Source organism: Corythoichthys intestinalis, chromosome 6 (assembly GCF_030265065.1).
Source record: "Corythoichthys intestinalis isolate RoL2023-P3 chromosome 6, ASM3026506v1, whole genome shotgun sequence".
In the NCBI taxonomy this organism is placed as follows: domain Eukaryota; kingdom Metazoa; phylum Chordata; class Actinopteri; order Syngnathiformes; family Syngnathidae; genus Corythoichthys; species Corythoichthys intestinalis.
This window is the reverse complement of record NC_080400.1, coordinates 19,700,791-19,726,424: the sequence shown is the minus strand read 5'-3', so window position 1 is coordinate 19,726,424 and position 25,634 is coordinate 19,700,791. Positions and strand designations below refer to the sequence as shown.

The 25,634-nt window shown below is 40.1% G+C and overlaps 1 protein-coding gene across 10 annotated transcripts in view; it reads left to right on the top strand.

The window, feature by feature from the left end:
- grik4 (glutamate receptor, ionotropic, kainate 4) overlaps positions 1-25,634 on the top strand; it is a 734,878-nt gene that overhangs the window by 493,373 nt on the left and 215,871 nt on the right. For all 10 annotated transcript variants that reach the window (XM_057839364.1, XM_057839368.1, XM_057839359.1 and 7 more), the window contains one exon: positions 11,105-11,158. In XM_057839364.1, coding sequence (XP_057695347.1) covers positions 11,105-11,158 — 54 coding nt within the window. The remainder of the gene's footprint in view (positions 1-11,104; positions 11,159-25,634) is intronic.

Sequence of the window (25,634 nt, the reverse complement as noted above, 5' to 3'; positions counted from 1 at the left end):
CAATTCAGGGTTGCTGGAGAGGAGGGTCTATTGGGAAGTTGAATCTATGATTCAGGAGGAGCAGTGTTGTTTTCTTCCTGGCCGTGGAACAGTGGACCAGCTGTACACCCACGGCAGGGTCCTTGAGGGTGCATGGGAGTTCGCCCAAACAGTCTACAAGTGTTTTGTGGACCTGGAGAAGGCGTTCGACCATGTGCCTTGGGAAGTCATATGGGGGGTGGTCCGGGAGTATGGGGTACAGAGTCCCTTGGTAAGGGCTGTTCGGTCCCTGTACGACCTGTGTCAGAGTTTGGTCGGCATTCCCGGCAGTAAGTCGAATTCGTTCCCAGTGAGAGCTGGACTCTGCCAAGGCCGCCCTTTGTCAGTGATTCTGTTCATAATTTTTATGGACAGAATTTTTAGGCGCAGCCGGAGCATTGAGGGGGTCTGGTTTGGTGACCTCAGCATTGCATCTCTGCTTTTTGCAGATGATATGGTGCTGTTGGCTTCATTAAGCCATGACCTTCCACTCTCACTGGAGCGGTTCGCAGTCGAGTGTGAAGCGGTTGAGATGAAGATCAGCACCTCCAAAACCGAGACCATGGTCCTCAGTCGGAAAAGGGTGGAGTGTCCTCTCCGGGTCGGGGATGAGATCCTGCCCAAAGTGAGGGAGTTCAAGTATCTCGGTGTCTTATTCACGAGTGAGGGTAGGAGGAAGCGGGAGATCGACAGGCGGATCAGTGCAGTGTTTGCAGTAATGACTCTGCACCGGTCCTTAGTGGTGAAGAAGGTGCTGAGCCGAAAGGCAATTTACCAGTCGATCTACGTTCCTACCCTCATCTATGGTCACGAGCTGTGGGTTGTGACTGAAAGAACATTACCCCGGATACAAGCGGCCGAAATGAGTTTGCTTCACAGGGTGTCCAGGCTCTTCCTCAGAGATAGGGTGAGAAGCTGGGTCATCCGGGAGGGACATCCGCTACTCCTCAGCCTTGAGAGGAGCCAGTTGAGGTGGCTCAGGAATCTGGATCAGATGCCTCCTGGAAGCCTCCCTGGAAAAGTGTTCCGGGCATGTCCCACCAGCAGGAGGCCCAGGACACGCTGGCGAGACAATGTCTCTCGGCTGGCCTGGGAATGGCTTGAGAGCCAGAGGAGCTGGTTGAAGTGGTTGGGGATAGGGTAGTCTTGGGTTCCCTGTTAAGGCTGCTGCCCCCGCGACCCTACCCCAGATCAAGCGTAAGATGATGGATGGATGGTCATTAAAATATTCACAAAAAAAGGTTCTTGAATGAGGATTTGTTCCCTGGTCGTCAGGACTGAGTAATTCACAGATACAAACTAAAGTATGTCATGCGTTTTGGTCTTTTACCTCCTTTTAACTCCAACTGACGAAAGAACGATAGCCATGTCATAAATGTTCTGCATTTTTATTTAATAATAATTTAATATTTAATTGATTCTCTGCTGTGTAAGCTCGCAGCGCTATCCTTATGTCTTTGATTGAGGTGTGCTCATTGGCTGAGAGGAGTTGGCAGCTTTTGGGCATGGGTTTAAACTAGGGTTGGGAATCTCTGGCATGAAGCCGATTCGATATGTATCTAGATACACAGGTTATGATTCGATTAAAAAAAAAAACGATACATAAAAGGCAGAGCAATTCGATACAGTTTAAGAACGATACGGTTCGATGCAGTGTGAAAAAGATACGATAGTAAACATTTGTTTTTTGTTCTTACAGTATTTTAAACGGATAAAAAATACCAAATTTCTACAAGCAAAATTAAACAACAAACGTTCATACCAATGTATGTTTATTTTTGAGACATGAAAAAAAAATAAGGCCAACTAGATGACCATCATTTTGTTGGCTGGGATTGATAATAAAATAAAACTCCAGTGACAGACAACAATAAAGTGCAGTAATTTAAGCTCTGTATTTCCTGGTGTTTTGAACACAAGAGGTAGGTAATTTAAGTGCAACCTTTCAACGTAAACATCTTACAAACTAAAATTATATGCAGGAGCTCTAGAAAAAAAGAATTAAACCTGCTAGTGTTATCATAATAAATAAACATAATGGTATTTTTCTTTACTTCTGGTATAATTGGGGGAATAAAAACATGGCATTTTAGCCAGATAGGTCAATAATCATTATTTTAACCTCATACACAGCAAAGTCATTCACTTAAGGTAAATGGTATTACAATTATATAGCGCTTTTCCACCTTTCTAGGCGCTCAAAGCGCTCACCATCCACCTACTGGTGACGCAGCACCAGGAGCAATGTGGGGTTCAGTGTCTTGCTCAAGGACACTTAGACGTGTTCATCAGGGCGGAGAATTGAACCCACAACCTCTGGGTTGGGAGACAATTACTCTACCACTGAGCCACGTCACCCCACCCACATATGCCTGTGCTTCCACATTTTTATTCCTCATCACTGTCCATATCTTTTTTGAAGGGCAGATTTTTCTTGAGGAAGATCAACTGATCCACATGTTCATGTTTAAGTAGACTGCGTTTGGTGGAAACAGTATCTCCAGCAGGTCGTGCCATTGTAGTGGGTTTTTCAGGGTTAAAAACTCAGGATCTCTGTCCCATACAAATCTGGCTGCCGTCTTCACTTCAAAGTCTGACGTGCGTTGAAAATCAATCGCTGTCATTCGTAACTTCCGCCTGGCAATTTGGCGTCATCGCTCATCTTGTTTGTCCATTGTTTTAGCATGCGCGACCTTGGTTTTGTTTGCTCTGGCGTAGGTATGACACGCCCGTCACGATCGAAATGCATGATGGGAAGTTGAGGCAACCACGACTGTGAGTGGTGGCTGTTCATGTTATCTGATGTGTGCTATCCAGTGTTGGGCACGTTACTTTAAAAAAGTAATTAGTTACATTACTCACTACTTCTTCCAAAAAGTAACTGAGTTAGTAACTAGTTACCAGGGAAGTAACTATATCCGTTACTTTAAAAAGAACTTATTGTATGTCAAAGAATTTGAAATTTACTGCGGAGTATTCGAGTCAGTGGAATAGAGAAGAAGAGACAGGTAGTTAACTTGTTAGGTGCTTCAGCAGATTCAAATTGATTACCAAAGATGTCGACAAAAGCTTTGCCCCGGGACATAAATTACACATTACATGCAGGTTCTTTCCTTTAATTTCGATAAACTTGAAATAGTGTCTATATCTCCACCTCTTAAAGGACAATTTTTCTTCTGAATGCTCTGCCATCCCGACCCTGTGCATCTGTTTTGCGTGTGTGTGTTTGCCGCACGCGCTGTTCTGGTTTGTTTGTGAAATCACTGGCTCTGATTGGATTATCACGACACATGACTCTAACCCACAGCCAATCACAATCACTTCCGTCGCATCTCTCGAGGGGCTGCATTCAGGTAGGCTCGTTTCCCGACAATTCACGTCACTTTCACGCCGGTAACACACTAGAAACGTCAACGTCGTGTCAACGATCCCGCTGCAATAACGCACCAGTGACGCTCGGCTTCAATTTCCATAGGACGCGTTTCACGAGCAGCGCGTCTGTGGAGCGGCTCGATCGGTTCACGCGAGGATTGCAAGATCGCGCGAGAATAGCGGGTATTTAAAGGTAATAAAACAACAACACTTTGCCTTTCAGACCCCGCGTATTGGCCAGAAAAAAGAAGTCATGTGCTAAAGCAAAAAGGAATCCCAATGACAAAGATTTTAACATGTATTTTACAAATTGAATGCCTCAATATTTTTTTTTTTCCGTATGAACATTTTTGTAAGCTTTATTGATGTTTTTTCTCAAGTTAAAGCACCACGCAGAAATTAATAAATTTAATTGCGTAGCAGGATTTGTGTATTATTTGTATTAATTACATGTGTTTTAGCTCATTTCAATTTATTTCATTTATATAGTAAGTTACGATTGCATATTATTTTGAAAATCGACCGGATCCACCATATTTTTACATGAGTGACTTCCGGCCTGCCCGATCCTACCTAGTAGTATTGACGCAGGGGGGCCGCGTCCCGCGTCAAATAACAAACTCCGCTGTTCTTTTCGCGTGCGACGCGTTGAGCGCTTCTGGGACGTGTCCAACATGCGGCCGCACTGCGACTGGTGTGCATTGGCTGATTGACTTTAACGGCCGCGTTTCACTGCGTTATTGCGGCGGGATCGTTGACGCGACGTTGACGTTTCTAGTGTGTTACCGGCGTCAAAGCGTCTGCCGTCCTCAAGATGGAAGCAGAATTATTGCTGGCTGACAGTGGGAGATGGGAACGAGGCTAGCATCAGGTGTAGCAAACACAGAAACGTTACCAAACTTTGGAAAGCATTGTCTAATTGAATGAGCAGGGACAAACAGCTTGGAGTCAGAAGTACGTGCGCTATTCTCGAACCTGAACGCACCCCGAGTCTTGGATGACAAATCAACAGAGCAGAGAGTCGACTCGACACGGCTGGTAGTTTCTTCAATTTATTCAGAGTAAGTAACGCACCGCTTTTGACCGTCAGTAATGGTAACGGCGGAAAAAGTAATAAGTTAGATTACCCCGTTACTGAAAAAAATAACGCCGTTACGTAACGGCGTTATATAACGTTATATAACGCCGTTACTCCCAACACTGGTGCTATCTCACATGAAATGCGGCGATCCTTGGGGTCGAGCACTTAGAAAGGCACTGCACAGCGTTATTGAAGTACAAGCTAATTATGTGTCATTCATTTGCACGCCGCTTAGTATATAAAACTAGGAAAGCAATGGTATGAACGCTGATAACCGTTTTTTTTGCGCTCGCGATCTCAGAGTCCTTGTTGTACTATCGATACATCTAAGATTTACTGGCTATTTACTGTTGAATAGTGAGTTTGCTATAAGGCTCGAGCGTTTACGTCACAGCAGCACGGGATCGTGCGAGATTTGCGACAACACAGCCATTGCGGAAGCACGTCTGCATCACGGGACATTTAAACTTAACGGCAAATACAATTCAACTACGAGTGCCAAAGATGGAAAAATGTAGGGAAAACTTGCCAGTTCGAAACAGAGACAAACTTGTTACCATGGCGAAGGACAGATATGTGAGCAATTTTAAGGATATGAACAATGTTGACCCTCACGAGCAAGCCAAACACAAATGGAATAAAGATGTCGACAAGCTTCCACCACTACGCGAAATGGACATCATGCTGTATTTAGTGTTTGGTATATGTTACAACACTCATCAGCAATTCCGAAACTACAAATCGCTACAAAGCTACGAACAGTTTTGCTGCGGATGGGTGCAGGATCTTCACTTTATGACCATAGCAAACGGCAACACCATCTTTCTAGCAAAGGTAGGCAATGTGTGTTTACATTAGTCTGTGACCACGGATGTACAAATCTTTTGCTGCACAAAATGTAGCCTGTGTACAAATTCTTTGCCACTCTCTCACGTCAAAATATTACAGCTTTTTCATTTAGCAACGACAGGAATTATGTCTTATGAAGACAATGCATACGTATGCATGCTAGTTGTTTAGCTGTAGCAATAGCTAACAACAGCCCGAATTAGGCCGTAAAGTTACTGAAATTTGCGTAAACAAACGAAATTAACTTACCGGAGTGGAAGTGCATAGAGCAAACTCAGTGTGTAACTGGAGAATCAAACGTTATGCCCTTCCTTCTGATCGAGGCCACCCATGCCATTCTTCAACGTTTGGTAAGTTCAGATACGAGCTTTCCCTCGCCTTTTCTCCATGTAGGGATCCGGAAGAAACTCAATGGTGTTCCGTCGAGCTGTACATTCTCCTTTCTATTCGATCGGTTGTTGCAATTCTTTACCGCACAATAATTTCCAACCATTTTTAAAGAGCGACCTGTGTTGAAATGCCTCAGTTTATGTTTCTCGCTTCCACAATGGCGAGAGCGGCGGAAACCTCGCGAGTGCCACGTCATACGCTCGAGCCTAATTGATACAGCCGTATCGCTCGCCTGTAAAACCAGATATCCGGTCGTATGGGTTTATCGTTCTCAAGCTTAGATTATACAGGATAATTTTTTTTTTGTAAAATAACTCTATATGTGTTCTCTGCAGGTATAAACATAATACCGGAACTCTATTATAGCTTACATCCCATTCCTCACCTCTTTGCTATCCCTTTGTGTCGCACTGTCTGTCAAGAGACATCATTAAGACGAGTGTTGAAAAGTCTGCAATCCCAAATCTCAAGTGGAGAGCAAAATGTATCCAGGCTGCACACAATCGTGTTTGCCAGCTTCAGGTGGTGATATATGTCCAAAGGGTCCACTGACTTGTCTTGTATACATTCTGCATCCAAGCGTCCACAGACAAGGCCTAGCATAGGGTGACCAAAATTCCTCTTTTGCCCGGACAAGTCCTACTTTCACATAGTATCCTCGTGGTCCGGGCGGGTTTTATAAATTCATAAAAATGTCCGGTTTTTATGATTTTTTACGGGACCATTTTGAAGAGAATCCCTCCGGCCGCTGGGTGGCAGCGCCTGCCTGCGATGACATGGCTCCTAGTAATAGGGAGGGAAGGAGTAGTTCTTCTTGTTTTTGTTGGCAGTTTACCCCTATCATGAGGCTTTACCGCCATCTACTGGGTTGACGATTTGGCCACAACACCCGAAGTTTTTTACGATAAATACGTATATAATGGCAACTGTTGACTTCTGTCAGAGCTTTGACCGTAAAATCCCGTTTGGTGTTGCATCGTTGCGCTGCCGATGATTTTAAACTTTTATAGCAAAGTTTGATTTTTGCCTCAGCTAGCTATCAGTAAGCTAAACCGGGCTAGGCATTATGGGAAACGTAGTTTTTAACTGCTACGTTTGGAAACATGCTGGTTGAATAGTTTGTCAGTTTATTTTGGTTTTTGTTTGTGTGCAATCTAGAACATTGAATGAGAATATCAATTGAATGGGAATAACAATTTGTCAAGGACAATTGTCATGATAGTAATTTATAAAAATGTTTAATTGGCACATAGCCTACTGTGTGTATGTGTATTGACTGGACTGTGGGTCACATTATATATTATACGTATATATATATATATATATATACATATACAGTGCCTTGCAAAAGTATTCGGCCCCCTTGAATCTTGCAACCTTTCGCCACATTTCAGGCTTCAAACATAAAGATATGAAATGTAATTTTTTTGTCAAGAATCAACAAGTGGGACACAGTCGTGAAGTGGAACAACATTTATTGGATAATTTAAACTTTTTTAACAAATAAAAAACTGAAAAGTGGGGCGTGCAATATTATTCGGCCCCTTTACTTTCAGTGCAGCAAACTCACTCCAGAAGGTCAGTGAGGATCTCTGAATGATCCAATGTTGTCTTAAATGACCGATGATGATAAATAGAATCCAAATGTGTGTAATCAAGTCTCCGTATAAAAGCACCTGCTCTGTGATAGTCTCAGGGTTCTGTTTAAAGTGCAGAGAGCATTATGAAAACCAAGAACACACCAGGCAGGTCCGAGATACTGTTGTGGAGAAGTTTAAAGCCGGATTTGGATACAAAAAGATTTCCCAAGCTTTAAACATCTCAAGGAGCACTGTGCAAGCCATCATATTGAAATGGAAGGAGCATCAGACCACTGCAAATCTACCAAGACCCGGCCGTCCTTCCAAACTTTCTTCTCAAACAAGGAGAAAACTGATCAGAGATGCAGCCAAGAGGCCCATGATCACTCTGGATGAACTGCAGAGATCTACAGCTGAGGTGGGAGAGTCTGTGCATAGGACAACAATCAGTCATACACTGCACAAAGCTGGCCTTTATGGAAGAGTGGCAAGAAGAAAGCCATTTCTCAAAGATATCCATAAAAAGTCTTGTTTAAAGTTTGCCACAAGCCACCTGGGAGACACACCAAACATGTGGAAGAAGGTGCTCTGGTCAGATGAAACCAAAATTGAACTTTTTGGCCACAATGCAAAACGATATGTTTGGCGTAAAAGCAACACAGCTCATCACCCTGAACACACCATCCCCACTGTCAAACATGGTGGTGGCAGCATCATGGTTTGGGCCTGCTTTTCTTCAGCAGGGACAGGGAAGATGGTTAAAAATGACTGGAAGATGGATGCAGCCAAATACAGGAACATTCTGGAAGAAAATCTGTTGGTATCTGCACAAGAACTGAGACTGGAACGGAGATTTATCTTCCAACAGGACAATGATCCAAAACATAAAGCCAAATCTACAATGGAATGGTTCAAAAATAAATGTATCCAGGTGTTAGAATGGCCAAGTCAAATTCCAGACCTGAATCCAATCGAGAATATGTGGAAAGAGCTGAAGACTGCTGTTCACAAACACTTTCCATCCAACCTCACTGAGCTCGAGCTGTTTTGCAAGGAAGAATGGGCAAGAATGTCAGTCTCTCGATGTGCAAAACTGATAGAAACATACCCCAAGCGACTTGCAGCTGTAATTGGAGCAAAAGGTGGCGCTACAAAGTATGAACGCAAGGGGGCCGAATAATATTGCACGCCCCACTTTTCAGTTTTTTATTTGTTAAAAAAGTTTAAATTATCCAATAAATTTTGTTCCACTTCACAATTGGGTCCCACTTGTTGTTGAGTCTTGACAAAAAATTAAAATTTTATATCTTTATGTTTGAAGCCTGAAATGTGGCGAAAGGTTGCAAGGTTCAAGGGGGCCGAATACTTTTGCAAGGCACTGTATATATATATATATATATATATATATATATATATATATATATATATATATATATATATATATATATATATATATTACGGAAGCGTATTGCATTCACTTGAAAAATAAAAAATGGGAGAAAAAAATGGGGAAAAAAATTAATTCAAAAAACAAACCCAAAAATTATTTTGAAAAACAAGGTTGGAAAAAAAACAAATTACTTCAAAAAACAACCCCAAAAATAAATTATTTTGAAAAACAAAGTCGGAAAAAAAATTAATTAAAAAAACAAACCCAAAAATAAATTAATTAGAAAAACAATGTTGACGGAAAAAAATTAATTCAAAAAACAAACCCAAAAATAAATTAATTAGAAAAACAGAGGTTTGGAAAAAAAAATTAATTCAAAAAAACAGCCCCAAAAATAAATTACTCAGAAAAACGGAGGGTTGAAAAAAAATTAATTCAAAAAACAGCCTCCCATTTTTTTATTTTTGAAGTGAATGCAATACGCTTCCGTAATTTTTTTTTTAAAGTAATTTTTTTAATTTTATTTTTTTCAAACTGCATTTTTCCTTCCAGAGTGAGGGGGCACACTTTAAATATATTAAAGTGATATAGGCATCTTTGAGTGAACTTCGAGTAAAAGTCAAGTATCTTGAGGCCGGGCTGAGTGTCCTCTTTTTTGGAAATCAAAATATGGTCACGCTAGTCTAGCATCTTTGAGCTTTTAGCATTCAGGGTGATTTGGGTCTATTGTTCACCCGCGCTAAAAATAATCTCATTCAGTCAGAGAGCAGCTGCAAAGACCTCGAGTGGTAAAGATATTCAGCATGCCACGAGGGCAGTCACTAGCGTGTGCGGCCTAAGCAAAGGCTTTGGTAGCAAAACAACCAGGGGGGTGGTTTATCGTAACAAATTACGATCCTTCTGAATTATTTATTTTATTTTCACTGGGTTTGAGTAACTTTTTGTGCAATAGCGTATTAAATCCCCAAAAGACTTTCTCAGTTTCTTTTAATGAGTTTTGTTTTAAACATTTCTTGTATGATATAAAGTGTACTTTTTCATTTTTATTATTTATGCGTTGACTAAAAACTCAATATGAATATTCAAAAACTTCTGTTGCCTCTAGACTGAATTTACAAGAAGGGCAAAGATGAAGCCGGTAAAGGATTGATTTTAACTTTGGTGAAATGGAAGCAACCCTCTATATGTTCTGAATTCTTGTCTCAGTGCAAAGTAATTATGTCATAATTTTGATGTAGCTCAACGTTGCGCAAATCACAATGTCTTGTTGTGCTTCTCGAGAAAACAAATAAGTGGACAATGAATTACCAGTACCTCATTTTTGTATGAGAAAATGCAGCTCAACTTCTCACCGCTAAAGTCATGTGAATTGTGTCAGTTGCTTCATAAAATGGCTGCAGTAATTGATTACTAGAGTTGTGACAGAAAAACGATTCAACAGAATATTCGTTTCACGCTTTGTAGCTGGTCGGTGATCAAAACATTCCACTTCCAACCATATACTGTATATAGGCGCTTCCCGCAGTTCACACAACCACGCACAGCACAGAAATTCCAGAAGCCTCATCTACATTGTGCTGAATCCATTTTTGGAGATTACGTTGGTTCCTCTGGTTTGATTTTGCAGTTTAACTTTGTCTACCCGCTGCTTACTTCCACTGCACTTCATGTGATTTTGTCTAAACTGGAAGTGTGTAACATAAAACTACAAAGATGGCCACCCATGTTTCACTTAGGAAACTTGTGTATATCATATCAAATCGCATTGTTTCCAAATAGAACCGAACCGTAATCGAACCTTTATGGCTTTAAATATATCATATTTGTATTGAATTGGAACCCGTCTAGCTAGATACTTATCGCATTGGCCTAATGATAACAATTAATAATTTGATAACTACCCCCTATCCAAACATTTATGCATTTTGTCAATTTCTTGGCAATATATTGTCAATGTTAGTTTTCAAGAAAATTTTCATTTTACTAGCGGAAAATGATGAGCTGATCGCAGTGCATACTGCGCGCCAGTATCTATTTTTGATAATGACAGCAATTCTATAAAGTTCACCATATCCTTCACGGCTGCACTCTGCTGTGACTTTGATTTAATCAAATTGTCAGACACTTGTCGACCAGCATACTAATTCAGTTTTGAAAATTAATTGCCCCGCCCCCCCCCCCCCCCCCCTCGCAGAGCCGCAGTCAGATAAATTTCTGTTCTTATCAAGAGTGCGATTTGATCAGTGTGCCGGAGAGTGGAGTGTGAGATCATGACCTCTTACCCCTTTATGTCTCTTGCTTTCCCTACTTTCCAATTTGTCTCAGCTGCTTCTGGTTCAGACTGCAAATCTTGAAATAATTATTTATTTGCACTCTTTCTCTTACTGCATACTCATTGCTTCCCGTCTTCTCTTTTGTCTACAGGCATCTGAGCTGGGAATGTTGTCAGTCTACTACACATACATCTTCACCTCTCTGGTAAGCAAACAACTGCTGCTCGTAGCTTTTAAAGAAATTTGAATTCCCCAGAATGAATTCTGTGAATCTGTGTGACTACAGTATAGAGGTTCTCCTATATAGTGGAAATCTGCACAACCACTTGGATGCTATTCTCCTGCAGTATAGCTTTTTGTTTTTTGATGCTAGAGTCAATAATTGGATGGATGGGTGATGTTACTCTAACTAGACAGAAGCTGAAACAAAGATATGACACCATGGCCGCATTATGCAAAATCAAATTGTAGCAAAGTAAGCAAATGCTGAGAGTTGACAATTGCTTTTCTCCTTTCTTTCCTTGCTTTTCTTGCCTCATTTATCTCTGTCTGTTTGTTGTAGCATAAAGTGTATCTGGACTTTCCACAAAACACTGTGGTTAGGTGTTGTGTGGGTCAATTAAGAATTTTTAGGCGGAAAACACTCAGGTGACTTGAAGTTCCGCTCTGAGACCCCCAATTTAGCCAACTTTCAAAATTGTCCGATATGCATGTGTGATACATCATTGGAAAGCTTAAAATCTCAATTTTCTCTGGAAAGAAAAGTTTTGAACTGGAGGGCATTCAAAAAAAAGTTTTTTTAAACAGCAAAACCCTATCTGGAGGCGAGAGCACGCGAGAACAGAATTACAGACGCCACGATTTTAAAGAGATATCATCGCGTACGTACCTCTTTTCGGTCCCAAAACTCCATGTAGCATGTATCACTGAGTTTCAAGACACGGCTGTCAATGGCTACAGCCAAATTTTGGGGGGATTTTATGGATGAAACATGGTAATATGTTAAGGGTCGCAATCCAAAAATCGCAGACATCAAGGAGTGGTCGAGATTTTCTTTTTCATATATATACCCTTTTAAACGATTACATTTTTTTTGTTAGGATCAATTATTCATCATCTAACATTGTAGAAAATGCGACAGTATAAAAAAAAATACAATTAAACGATAGTGTTGAGGTAGATATCCGTGACTTTTTTACAGACGCCATTTTCTTCATTGTGACATAATTTGTTTAAAAGTTTAAAATGTGTAAATAAAAACTTTTTTAAAGTCGTTTTTTTTTTTTCAAACAAAATATTAGACATCAATTAATGATTCTAAGCTAAAAATGACACCTTTTGTAATAATAAATATAATTAAGCGGTTGCGCGACGTCTGTAAACGGAGGTTTTCAAGGTAAAACAGACAAATGAAAAATAGTTCGGGGGCTTAATGCACCATGAATCTGCTATGGCAGCATAAAGACACGTTGTTCTATCAAAATCAACAGTTATTTTGGCTTAAAATACAGCAGTTTATTTTAAAGAGGAGTGTAAGAACAGAAACTGCTTTTTCATTCTTGTCTGTTTTCCGCCATATGTACTCAGGTGACTTGAAGTTCTGCTCTGAGGCCCCCAATTTGAACACATTTCAAAATTGTTCTATATGCATGTGTGTTATATAATTGGAAAGCTTAAAATCTCAATTTTCCGGGGGAAGAAAAATTTTGTACAGGAGGGCATTTAAAAAAAAAAAAATTAAACAGCAAAACCCTAACTGGAGGCGAGAGCGTACGTACCTCGTTTCGATTAAAAAACTCCATGTAGCATGTATCATCGAGTGTCAAGACACAGATGTGAATGGCCACAGCTGGATTTTTGGGGGATTTTATGGGTGAAACATGGTAATATAACAAGAGTCGCAATGCAGAAATCGCAGACATCAAGGAGTGGTCGAGAGGTTGTTTTTCATATATTTACCCTTTTAAACTTTTTTTTCTTCAATTTTTCTTTGTTTGAATCGGTTATTTATCATCTAATATATTGGGGAAAATGCGACTAACAAAAAAATACAATTAATCGATAGTTATGAGGTAGATATCCGTGACTTTTTTACGGATGCCATTTTTTTCATTGTGACGACATTTGTATTTGTTTTTCAGTTTAAAATATGCGAGTGAATAATGTTTTAAAGTCCTTTTTTTTTTTTTTTTTTTTTTTTTTTTTTAAACAAAATATTAGACATCAATTAATGATTGTAAGCTAAAAATCACAGACATTTTGATTAATAAATATAATTACCTTCTTTTTGTGGCTGGGTTGAAACAAATGCGGTTGCGCGACATCTGTAAACGGGGGTTTCCAGGGTAAAGGGGATAAATTAAAAATAGTTTGGGGGCTTAATGCACCATGAATCTGCTATGGCAGCATATAGACATATTGTTCTATCAGACACAACAGTTCTTTTGTCTTAAAATACAGCAGTTTATTCTAAAGAGGAGTGCAAGAGCAGAAACTGCTTTTTCAGTCTTGTCCGTGTTTTCCGCCATATATATCTAATTTATTTGCAGTATTGTGCTAACTGATCTGTGTTCAAATCGTCAAATCACCGCCTCTTACAGTTTACATGAGGTCAGCCTTGGCAAATTAGTGCTTTCCAATTTCTTTCCTACATCCTGTTCTTTGACTGTACATGCAGGGGTGGGCCAATTCAAATCATTGCCATTTAATCCCTAAGAAAACTGCCAGATATGTCATAAAATCAACTCTAAAAAATGTCCTTCGCATTAAAAAGATCGCATATTTAATAAATACAATGAAGGGGTTAATTTGCGCTGCTTTTATCTAAAATACTTTTTTTTTTTTTTTTTTAAACCTGTTCTGTTCAGCTGTTTGACACGGAGAATGGAAGTCTAAATGCCCGGACAGTCTGAACAGTTTTAATATTTCACATTGACAGTCTGACATACTCCCATTGTGATTATTCAACATACCTCGTTTATTATGACAAAGCAGCGAACAGGAAGTGGTTATGGGGGAACAGAAGTAACACAAGAGAAGAAAGAAAAGAAACACAAACTACATCAAGAAATACACTGAACGTCTACGTTAACTACTAATATATTGGTGCTATTGTCAGCTAGATTTATTTCCGGTTGACACCAATTAGGGGGCCTGTTGACCAGGGAAAGAGGGGGATGGGGTGGGGAGTCTATAAGCTAAGTAATTGAAAGGTGTAGAGTGTACACAAATCAGCTCTGTAATCTAGAACCCAGTAATCGTGTGAATCCCTTGTGAGTGTAAACCCGTTGGCGACCAACCCTACGCCGCCCCGTCGGCAATCCCGGTGCTGGGACGCCCTACCTGAGCACGTCCTATCACATCCAGCCACACGCGAGCCCGACCAGGGGCGCGACAGCCACACAGCCGAGCGGAGACGCCACGCGGGCGCCAACCCAGGGCCACAGCCCCCACCAAGCCAACCCGGGGAGGGAGGGTGGCCTTGAGGGGGGGGTGGGGTGGGGGGATTCAGCGCAGCCCATCCCTCCTCCCGCAGCCCAGCAAAGGTGCAATCGCCCCCCCCCGGGATCCAGGGTGGTCCCGGGGCCACCCGTGCACCCATCAACCGGCCTTCAGGGATGGCAAGCGGGGACGCATCACCAACCCCATGCCGACCTTCACCCCCGTCCGCCCACCCGGCCCACGAGCCACCCTGCCCCCCAACCGGCACGGCACGGGACCCCCAGCGGCCCACCAAGCCCAGGCCAGGGTCTCTCACTGGAGCAGGCAACACCCAGCCGATTCATCGGCGCCCAGTCAGCGACCCGCTAGCTGTAAGTGACATTGTGCTAAGGTGCCTGCTTATCTTTGACCTTTCCTTTTTGGGCCCAAAAATGATCACTTCTGTCTTCTCCACATTTAACTGGAGAAAATTCTGGCACATCCATTCATTGATTTGATGAATGCATTTACTCAGGGAGACTAAAGGACTATAATCATGTGGGGACACAGAAATGTACAGTTGTGTGTCATCTGCATCGGTGTGATAGGAGATGTCATACTGTTCCATAGTCTGAGCTAAGGGAAGCATATAGATGTTAAATAAGAGTTGTCCAAGAATTGACCTTTGAGGGACTCCACACGTGAATTTGGTTCGTTCTGTCTGATGGTTTCCGATTGACACAAAGAAATCCCTATCATGTAAATAGGATGTGAACCACTGAAGAATAGTGTCAGTAAGCCCTACCCACTGTTCCAATCTGCTGAGTAGTATGTTGTGATCAACCGTGTCGAATGCGGCGCTGAGATCCAATAGTAGCAGAACAGATGATTTGCCTGCATCGGTATTCCGAAGAATATCATTTAGAACTTTGATAAGCACGGTCTCGGTGCTGTGTTGTGGCCGAAATCCAGACTGAAATGAGTAAAAAACATTGTTTTGCATCATAAAAGTCAGCAGTAGGTAAAACTCCATGTGCTACTGTACATCCTTAAAATATCTTGAGAACAGTGTCGCTGAGAGCCTTGAAAGTTGGAAAAGTGCTATACAAGTATAACACATTATGTATGGCCATTAAAACAATTCATACAAGAGTACAGTTATTAGCACTAAGTGATGCATTAGTTCAGGAAAATAAGTGTGTACCATTGAAATTTCTGTTTCTGACATTTTAAGAACTCAAACGAGAAACCAATGATTGTAATGTTGACCTTTTATGTTCTGTAATGGTTCAAACAGCACCGCAGAAAAAATTCCTTTTAGACGAATTTATGGCACATTACAAGTAGTCTGCGTCCATCTTTGTCATCCCTTCACTGCAGGTGAAATTTTCACTTTTTTTCTCTCCTCTTTCTTGTTTCTACTCATAAACAATCCCTCCACATCGCTCTCTCCCAGGCAGTCCGACACATAATGAAGGCAGTGCCAGTGTCCCCTTCATGACTCTTCTCCAACGCTTGTGCATTATGCGTACAGTTACAAAAGTACAGGCAAAAATTCTGCTACAAAAATTGTACTGTAGTGCTCCTTTGTTGAAACGCCCAGCTTTTAAAATGTGAAGTTTGACCAAATATTTCGGGAAAATCAAAATTTCCAGATGTTGGAACCCACATCATAATTAACAATTCCTAACGAATATTCCATGGCATTAAGTAAATAACAAAGGAAGATGGCTGCTAAACTCATGGCAGAAGCACAGTCATGTTATAACAAACAATCAAGTAATATTGTCCAGATTAAAGATTTGCTGCCCATTCCTTACACCTATTTCCAAATAATGGTAAAGCATCTCAGGAATAAAATATTCTAATTTCATGGGAAGTTATAAAAGCTGGCCAAATGTAGCCTAATGGAGGTAGGACTTACTTTAATTCCCTACCTTTCCTCTAATAATTCGTATTTTTACCATTGATTCACTACGTTATCTAACGGAACCATTCATGTAGAAAAATGACCCCAAAGGTTATTTATTTCTAAAAGCTCAAAACAACAAAGAACTTCCCTTTCATTGCAGTGAATAGGCTCTTTTTACAGTGCAGAGAGGGAACATATAAGACTCTAAGATCAGAGCACTGAATGAACCTAATGGGATTTTAAATAAGATGGTATATTTCTGGCTTTCCTGTAACTGTAACAGCGATATGTGCAGCCTCACTCATGAAAGCGATAGTATGTGCAGCCGCACATAGAGGCTGCAGTATAAGCGGCTATAACCTTGACCCTACACACTTATATGAAAGACTGTTTCATTCAGTTTATAAAAAAAAAAAAAACCCACAGCTGATTCTGCTCTCGACAACAACACCACAATTTCCAGCCCACAAAATGCTCAGAGAATTAATCAAGACTCCTATTATTGACAATACAGCTTTTGGTATTGTTTCGTTCAAACATACTGGTATAATCCATTTTTAATGTATGAGCAGTGTTGTCACAGATTACTTGAATAAGTAATCTAATTACTGATTACTGAAAAAAAAAAAAAAAAAAAAAAAGCTACAATTCTCAAGTAGGTCGAAATCCAGCATAGAGCTACTGCACCTTAAGATCCTTGAGATAACTGTTGTTGTGAATTGGTCTAAACAAATAAAAGTTGATTTGATTTTATTTGACTTAGAAAACATCCATAACTGAACAGTATGGACATGCAGGTGACAATGTTTTTTTTTAGGTAACATATTTTGGTTCCTCGGTTTTATTACCATTATTATTTTTATAGTTTGTTCCGCAGCCCCTTTGAGCTCAATTTGACCCCTTAGAATGATTCAAAATGCACCAAAATCGGCAGGCAGGTCAAGACAGGTGCATTCTTTGATACAGTTTAAAGACAAATTCGAAATACACCATGTAGCGCCCCCTAGCAGTCATTCATTGTCCCGCCGACGCTTTGAGCCCTACTTTGACCCCCTCAGAATGCTTCAAAACTCACCAAACTCAACAGCCAGGTGAACAGTGGTGAAAACTTTGATAAAATGTAAAAATAAAAAATAAAAATATGCGTAAATGTGTAATGTGTGTAGCGCCCCCTAGGAACAAAACAAACATTTCATTTCTTTTTCTTTTTTTTTAAGGTGAAAGAGGAGGTAACAATGCAAGGGTTGAAACCTAGAACAAATCAGTACTATATGAATGGGATACCATATGCGGTGCTTAGACTGCCGTTAGTACTACATCCAGTTTTCTTTGGGTGGGCAAAGCGTGTCCATAGTTGGGCACTGTTCCCCCTGATAACGCCCCGGCACCAGGGACGTCATTTTTGGCAGAATTGGTAGGTTTAGCTCAGTAAACATCTCGTTCGTAGACTATTTCCATTCATTTACTATAGGGGACAAACAGGAGGTTGACTTGCCTAGCCACAATTGCTAACGTCATGAATATTAATGAGCAAAATTGACGTTTTGCTTGCGGTATGCCATTAGCGAGGTTTTATTAGTCGATGCAGTTGATTTCAACCACCATTGACTCGCGGTAGCTTAGCCCCTCCAGAACTCTGAAACCAACAAATAACTGACAAACTGCATGAAATTTGTTGATAAGTAAAAAAACCACGAAGTAATGCACCCCAAGGGGGATATCACCAAGCCTGCACCATGTACCCTTTCTCTGCCTTCTTGTAATGTTAACTGCCGTTCAACCCCGCTTCCCAATGTGAAAGCAATGCTTGAAAGTAATAGAAAGTAGCGCTGGCGTGGGATCAAACCAGTTTGAGTACAACAAAGGAAAGCAGACTGTACATATTATATAATGAAATACCAGATATGCATTGCAATTAGAGATCAACCATTTAGATTTAATAAATAACAAAACTAAATGACACATAATATTTGTACATAATACTTACTATCAATGCTGAGAGGTGGCGAACAACTACGACTTAAAATTAAAAAAAAAAAAAAAAAAAAAAAAAAGGACTGGTGACGAAATGGCAGATGACACTCCGACGTCGTAACCCAGGGACTACCTGGAACAGGGACGGGGAAAATTACTCACAACAGGGGGTGCTGAAGATCTCTTTTAATTTTTCCCATCCAAAAACAGCCGTTTCGGTCCAAATTTGTCATGCTTCTTCATATAAGGCGTGCACAATGGCAGTACACATGCATGCTAGAAAGTTTATGTACTACTACTAGTCTACAAAAAAGACAATGTTCTATATTGCCTACAATGTGTGTTGGATTTTATGTATTAGAAATAAAAGAGCCCATGTATTATAATGCATATCCCCAAAGATAGATGACGCAATGACACACAAACACATTAGAAAATTTGATAAAGGGCCAATAAGCCTTTGTTTAACGCCTTTATCACGGCCTCCCCTGCCTGTATCCCAACACTAAAATAAATTGCACACGATTATCCAACAGCGCTCTGCACGGCGGCAGCTCAACAGCAACAGCAAACAATAATATGGTTTAAATTCAAGAATGTCTTACCTATTTGATGAAACCAAAGGACAATCATCTTACCGTAATTTCCCAAATATAAGGCGCACCCCAAATTTACTTGTAAAATCTAGGGAAAGTTATTGTACCCGTGTATAACGTGCAACCTAATTTTAGCACCAATAAATAGAAGAATACAATAAAACAGAGCTCGTGTACAGATACAGAAATGTCATTTTACTGACTGGTGAAACACAGCACAAGCATAGCACTTTGGTAGTTCAAAACATTACCGTAAACTGACAACATGTACGGTAATAATATGATCTGATAAATTCTTGAACTTACCAGAATCCAGGAGAAAACAAAACAGATGTGACTTTTCTTTTGAAGGCTGCTGTATCACTTGCTCGTTTCATTATGATGAATAAATGTTTCCTCCATGGATTGATACGGTAAAATGAAAGTGATAACATCAGTCGGAAATCCGATAAAGCTCATCGCTGTCGACACGACAGTAACAATAGAAACTATTGTTATTTGGGTTTGAGTTTCCCGAGGGACAGCTATAGTTTACGGACACAGGAAGTCTGTGTTGTGTTACGTTTGCTATGGTCCGAGTTGCGGAGCTGCAATAAACGTTGACTCAAATGATTTCAAGAAACTAAATTTTGTGCTTTATGAAGAGTGAAAAAAGCAGAATTTAACACAGACGAAATCATTCGGCCAATCAGAGTGAAGTATTACCGAAACAAAATGGTGACATCACGTACCGTAATGGTCGGTAACGGATCGCCGCATACGTTTCTTCAACACAACATGGCCGTGTCAATATATATATAAAAAAAGTATATATATATATATATATATATATATATATATATATATATATATGTATATATACTCACCGGCCACTTTATTAGGTACACCATGCTAGTAATGGGTTGGACCCCCTTTTGCCTTCAGAACTGCCTCAATTCTTCGTGGCATAAATTCAACAAGGTGCTGGAAGCATTCCTCAATCTCTTGCAGTTATAACCGAGCATCAGTATGGGGAAGAAAGGTGATTTGAGTGACTTTGAACGTGGCATGGTTTTTGGTGCCAGAACAGCTGGTCTGAGTATTTCAGAAACTGCTGATCTACTGGGATTTTCACGCACAACCATATCTAGGGTTTACAGAGAATGGTCCGAAAAAGGAAAAATATCCAGTGAGCGGCAGTTCTGTGGGCAGGAATGCCTTGTTGATACCAGAGGTCAGAGGAGAATGGCCAGACTGGTTCGAGCTGATAGAAAGGCAACAGTGACTCAAATAACCACCCGTTACAACCAAGATAGGCAGAAGAGCATCTCTGAATGCACAGTACGTCGAACTTTGAGGCAGATGGGCTACAGCAGCAGAAGACCATGCCGGGTGCCACTCTTTTCAGCTAAGAACAGGAAACTGAGGCTACAATTTGCACAAGCTCATCGAAATTGGACAATAGAAGATGGCAAAAACATTGCCTAGTCTGATGAGTCTGCCGCAACATTCGGATGGTACGGTCAGAATTTGGCGTCAACAACATGAAAGCATGGATCCATCCTGCCTTGTATCAACGGTTCAGGCTGGTGGTGGTGGTGTAATGGTGTGGGGAATATTTTCTTGCCACTCTTTGGGCCCCTTGGTACCAATTGAGCATCGTTGGAACACCACAGCCTACCTGAGTATTGTTGCTGACCATGTCCATCCCTTTATGACCACAATGTACCCAACTTCTGATGGCTACTTTCAGCAGGATAATGCGCTATGTCATAAAGCTGGAATCAACCCAACACTGGTTTCTTGAACATGACAATGAGTTCACTGTACTCAAATGGCCTGCGCAGTCACCAGATCTCAATCCAATAGAGCATCTTTGGGATGTGGTAGAACGGGAGATTCGCATCATGGATGTGCAGCCGACAAATCTGCACCAACTGTGTGATGCCATCATGTCAACATGGACCAAACTTTCTGAGGAATGCTTCCAGCACCTTGTTGAATCTATGCCATGAAGAATTGAGGCAGTTCTGAAGGCAAAAGGGGGTCCAACCCGTTACTAGCATGGTGTACCTAATAAAGTGGCCGGTGAGTGTATATATTTCTGTCTCCATCCATGTACCCATGTATAATGCACACCATGATTTTACAAGTTGATTTTGGGGGAAAAAAGTGTGCGTTATATTGGGAAAATTAAGGTAATTTTCCACCTCGAATTTGAGAAAATTTTGCTGTTTTTGTAAAGAAAAAGTTGCTAATTCGTTTTTGTGCCAGGTTAATGTCTCCTGTGTCAACAGTTTACTTTTCCGTTACAGAAGCGCCTTATCTAACTTGACCCGGTAGCAAGCCAGGTGTCAGGTGGTGTTATTAACAAAAAAAAAAAAAAAAAACGTTTTCAACATACATATTTAATCCCCAAAGTTAAACACGCTATTGTTTCAGTATGATTTATTCATTTTAAGAAAATCAATCAATATTTGATAAATTGGGCTATGCACACTAAAAATACGCTTCTTAAAAGAACTTGAGAATTTTCATTATATCGACTTGAAATCGTAGTTAAAAGTTAGCATGACTATGACGAAGATTTATTTTTTTACACTGTGTAAATGATCAGGGTGACCAATGGTGCATGGTGTCCTTAAGGAAGGGAAAGTCAAATTAAATAATGCATTTGCAGTTTCAGATAATATATTGTTAATGCATGCATATTAAATGCAAGTAATTCACTTGTGACACTACAGTGAAATTTCAAGTCATGTTATTGCTCCCCTGAATGTCTTCAACCTAGAAGTATCAACGGACCTGTTCTTGACGATTGCTATCTTTGTGTCTTGGCTCTCATTTTGCCGCTTTGTTCCCTCTTATTTCCTCCCAGCGTTGCCTCCTTCTGTCTGCTTACCCCACTGGCACTTCATTTATCTCTGTTCCTGACACCCCTGACTAACGATGTGCCACAGTGCTCCATTGCCTAATCTGTTTCCCTTGAATCATCTCAAGACGCTCATCAACGCCCTCGCTCCGTTCACCTGTAACCCTTACAGTTTCTTTAGTCTTCCCACTCAGATTTGGTGTCTTTATTTCGGGGTTTTGGTTTGCTATGTTTATTCGGTTAGTTATTACAGCTCAAACTCCCTAAAGATTAAAACTCGAACGCTCATCTTGTTTGTTCTTAGTGTTTCCAGCTGTTTAAAATTGTGTTGCAATCTGTCATTTTCCTGCTGGACATGTTGCGTTTCATAAAAAAAGCTTCTTCTTGGTGAAACCATCACATCATCTTATCCAGATGTGTTAAACAAACGGCCACGGGCAGGGAAGTGGCCCGCCAGTGGGGGCAATCTGGCCCGCAGAGTTGTTCTACCTGACAGTCTCATTGTAGCTGATTCGTACTAGACATACTACATCACACACTTTTATTTTGACATCCTTAAAACCCAAGATTCATGTGATGGAGTGCGTGCACTACTGCGCTTAGCTCACTTATGTGTCCGCAATCGCAATCGTTCATGGCCCCTTTGACCCTTCACGTCAAAATGGAATAAATGTGTAGAGCTGTCAATGGCAGCCAGTAAGTTAACAAGGAAGTGACCCAAAAATGCCCCGAAACCAACAGGAAGTGACGAATGAAAAGGAAGCTACCTGCAAATGCCTTAGAATCAGCAGGAAGCAATCCAATTTGTATAGGAAGTGACCCAGAATGCCCCAAAATATACATGAAGTAAACCGTAAGGACTCTAAAATCACAAGGAAGTGACCAGAAATCAACCCCTTCGCTGCCATTGAAAACGATGGACATCCAATTCACTTAAATTGGGAAGACTAACTATAAATGCTCATCTTCCAGAAGACATGGAAGCATAGGCAGAGTTTGACTTTTGGGGCGGAGGGGGCACAAGATGTTGATGACCCCGAAACATAGTGTCAGCAATAAAATTATATTACAAGAATATTTATAATAATAAGTTGACTATGAGCGTTTTTTGGTTTCCCATCATTCTTGTGGGGAATACTGAATCAGGCTGCTTAAGCAATACTTTTTGCTAAGATCGTCAACCATGGAATATTGTAGCCCGCCGGTGTTGTGTCAATGTAGTTATTCCAGTCAAAAATTGTATCCCCTGGGCAGAGCCATATGGAGGTAGATTTGTTTCTTTATTATTCAATCCAAAAAAAAGTTGCTTCAATCAAAAAAAAAAAAAAGAGTTGCTTCAATCAAAATATATATTTTCAATCAAAAAAAGGTCACTTCAATTTAAAAAAAATGTGTTTGACTGCAAAAATAAATTTGAAACTCAATGTGAAACCATTTTTTTTTTTTTTTTGGATTGTTTTTTTTTTGGGGGGGGGTGGAGTCAAATTTGGAGTCATGTAATGTTGATTTGTGTTTGGGCCACATTTTGGCTAGGACATTTTTGTCTTTCTTGTTCAGTCAAAAAAATAATTTGCTTAAAAAAAAAAAAATCTATTCAAAAAGAAAAATCACTTCAATCAAAATAAGAACAATTTCAATCATAGAAATTTTTTTTTGAATGCGAAAAAATATTTGAGATTGAAAAACTTGCAATTGAACATTTTTTTATTGAAAATGTTTTCATTGAAGCAATCCTTTTTATGTATGGGCCATTTATGGGTAGGATATTTGTGTTTAAATAATTCAATCCCCAAAAAATATGCTTTAATCAAAAAAAATATATATATTTTTAATCAAAGAAAAAAATCATTTGAAAGATAAAATTGCCTTCACCTAATTTTTTTTTCTTGTTGTTGAAAATTATATGCAAAGCAAATGACTGTCTAAGGTGCTAGTTACATGATCGGTTCGAAAAATAATTTTAACTCATTATAAATTTTTTTTTTTGTTCATTTCATTCATTTTTGTTGAAGTTTAACTGCTTTACAACTTTTATATATATAGGAAAGTTAAGTTCATGCAATGACAATTTTCGGCCACCAGGGTGTTCCTGGCCCACCCTAAAAATCCGCTTATTCATGGAAGACATCTAATCCAATTTGACTGAGAGATACATTCACTCCCCCCTCACAGTCCAAACGGATTGGACGTCTAGCACTGTCAAAAACAGCCAATGAGTTAACATATTTGGCCAAAACTATACTACCCAGATGAGATTTACTCGCCTTAAAAGTGTCCCACGAACAAAAATGAGTTTGAAATCTCTGATTTTGCCTGTTGAAAAAAGGAGTGTACTCTAATAACTGACAAGAATTTGAAACCCTGGTTGGTCAACACTGCTATAGATGCAAACCATTAGTTTTAGTGAGAGAAGAGATTTACATTAAAAAACGTCCCAAATGTTCTTGTAGAAAAAGTGAAAATCAGCATTGTTCTTTGAAAGGTAACTTTTAAAACATTGTTGCGGCTGAACTGCCGACATCATGCAGCCTCTCAGCAGCAACTTAATATAGCATACACTCGGGAGTCATACACACACAGGCTTGTTGTATCCAAACTGATGGATGGTTGGCACAAAGAATGATAAAAGGACACACGCTAGTGCAGGCAGACACATTTTCAGTCCCACTGGCACTCAGTCTGTGTTCCGTGGTTTCCATCTAAGTGATTTGTTCCCCACCGCCCAAGCTACTCGGCGGGATTGAATAAATCACATCAGGTTGCCAGTGACTCATCATATGTTGATGGGACCCCTAATGTCGTTTGAAGGTTAGCTGAGCACAAGATTGAACCTGCCATTGACTCTGTTGTTTTGATTTCAACAAAAATATCAGCACCGCGCACGCGCCTGTGCATAACAGTTAGAAAACTATGCTATTCCTGTAGTCAAAAGTGGAATTCCACACAAAATAAATTCTAGACAGAGTAACCGAACTACTCTACTAAGAAATATGTGATATAGCAGTACTCCAATTTCAGAACATGTGATTTTGGAGCGTTGGGTGGGCCTTACTGCACGGTATACACTATGTATGCGCAGTATATGTGAGGTATGTATTAATTTTGTTTTAATCCATATAATACTAACAATGTAACTTCTGAATTCAAATTGTCAATCTTATCATGTATAACAATGATGTATCATACGTTTCGTAAAGTACTTCAGGGAAATAATATAATACATTGTGTATACAATAGCTAGGGGTGTAACGATACACACAAGTCATGGTTCAGTACGTACCACGGTACAGGGGTTCAGTACGGGTTCGGTAGAACAGGAAACAGTTTTTTTTATCAGAGCATTGGAAAGTAGTTTTTTTCTACTGGCTAAAACTAAAAAGCTGATCTTGTCAAAGTGCTAAATAAATAGAAAACACCATCAAACGTCTTTAATTCACAGTTGTATGTGCAAAAATAGAAAACACACCCTTTTTGTGGATCAACTGAGGTAACGGGTAGCACTTGCCAGCTGGCAACCTTTGCAACTTTTTTCATATATAAACAGTGGGGCAAATAAGTATTTAGTCAACCACTAATTGTGCAAGTTCTCCCACTTGAAAATATTAGAGAGGCCTGTAATTGTCAATATGGGTAAACCTCAACCACGAGAGACAGAATGTGGAGAAAAAAAACAGAAAATCACATTGTTTGATTTTCAAAGAATCTATTTGCAAATCATGGTGGAAAATAAGTATTTGGTCAATACCAAAAGTTCATCTCAATACTTTGTTATGTACCCTTTATTGGCAATAACGGAGGCCAAACGTTTTCTGTAACCCTTCACAAGCTTTTCACACACTGTTGCTGGTATTTTGGCCCATTCGTCCATGCAGATCTCCTCAAGAACAGTGATGTTTTGGGGCTGTCGTTAGGCAACACGGACTTTCAA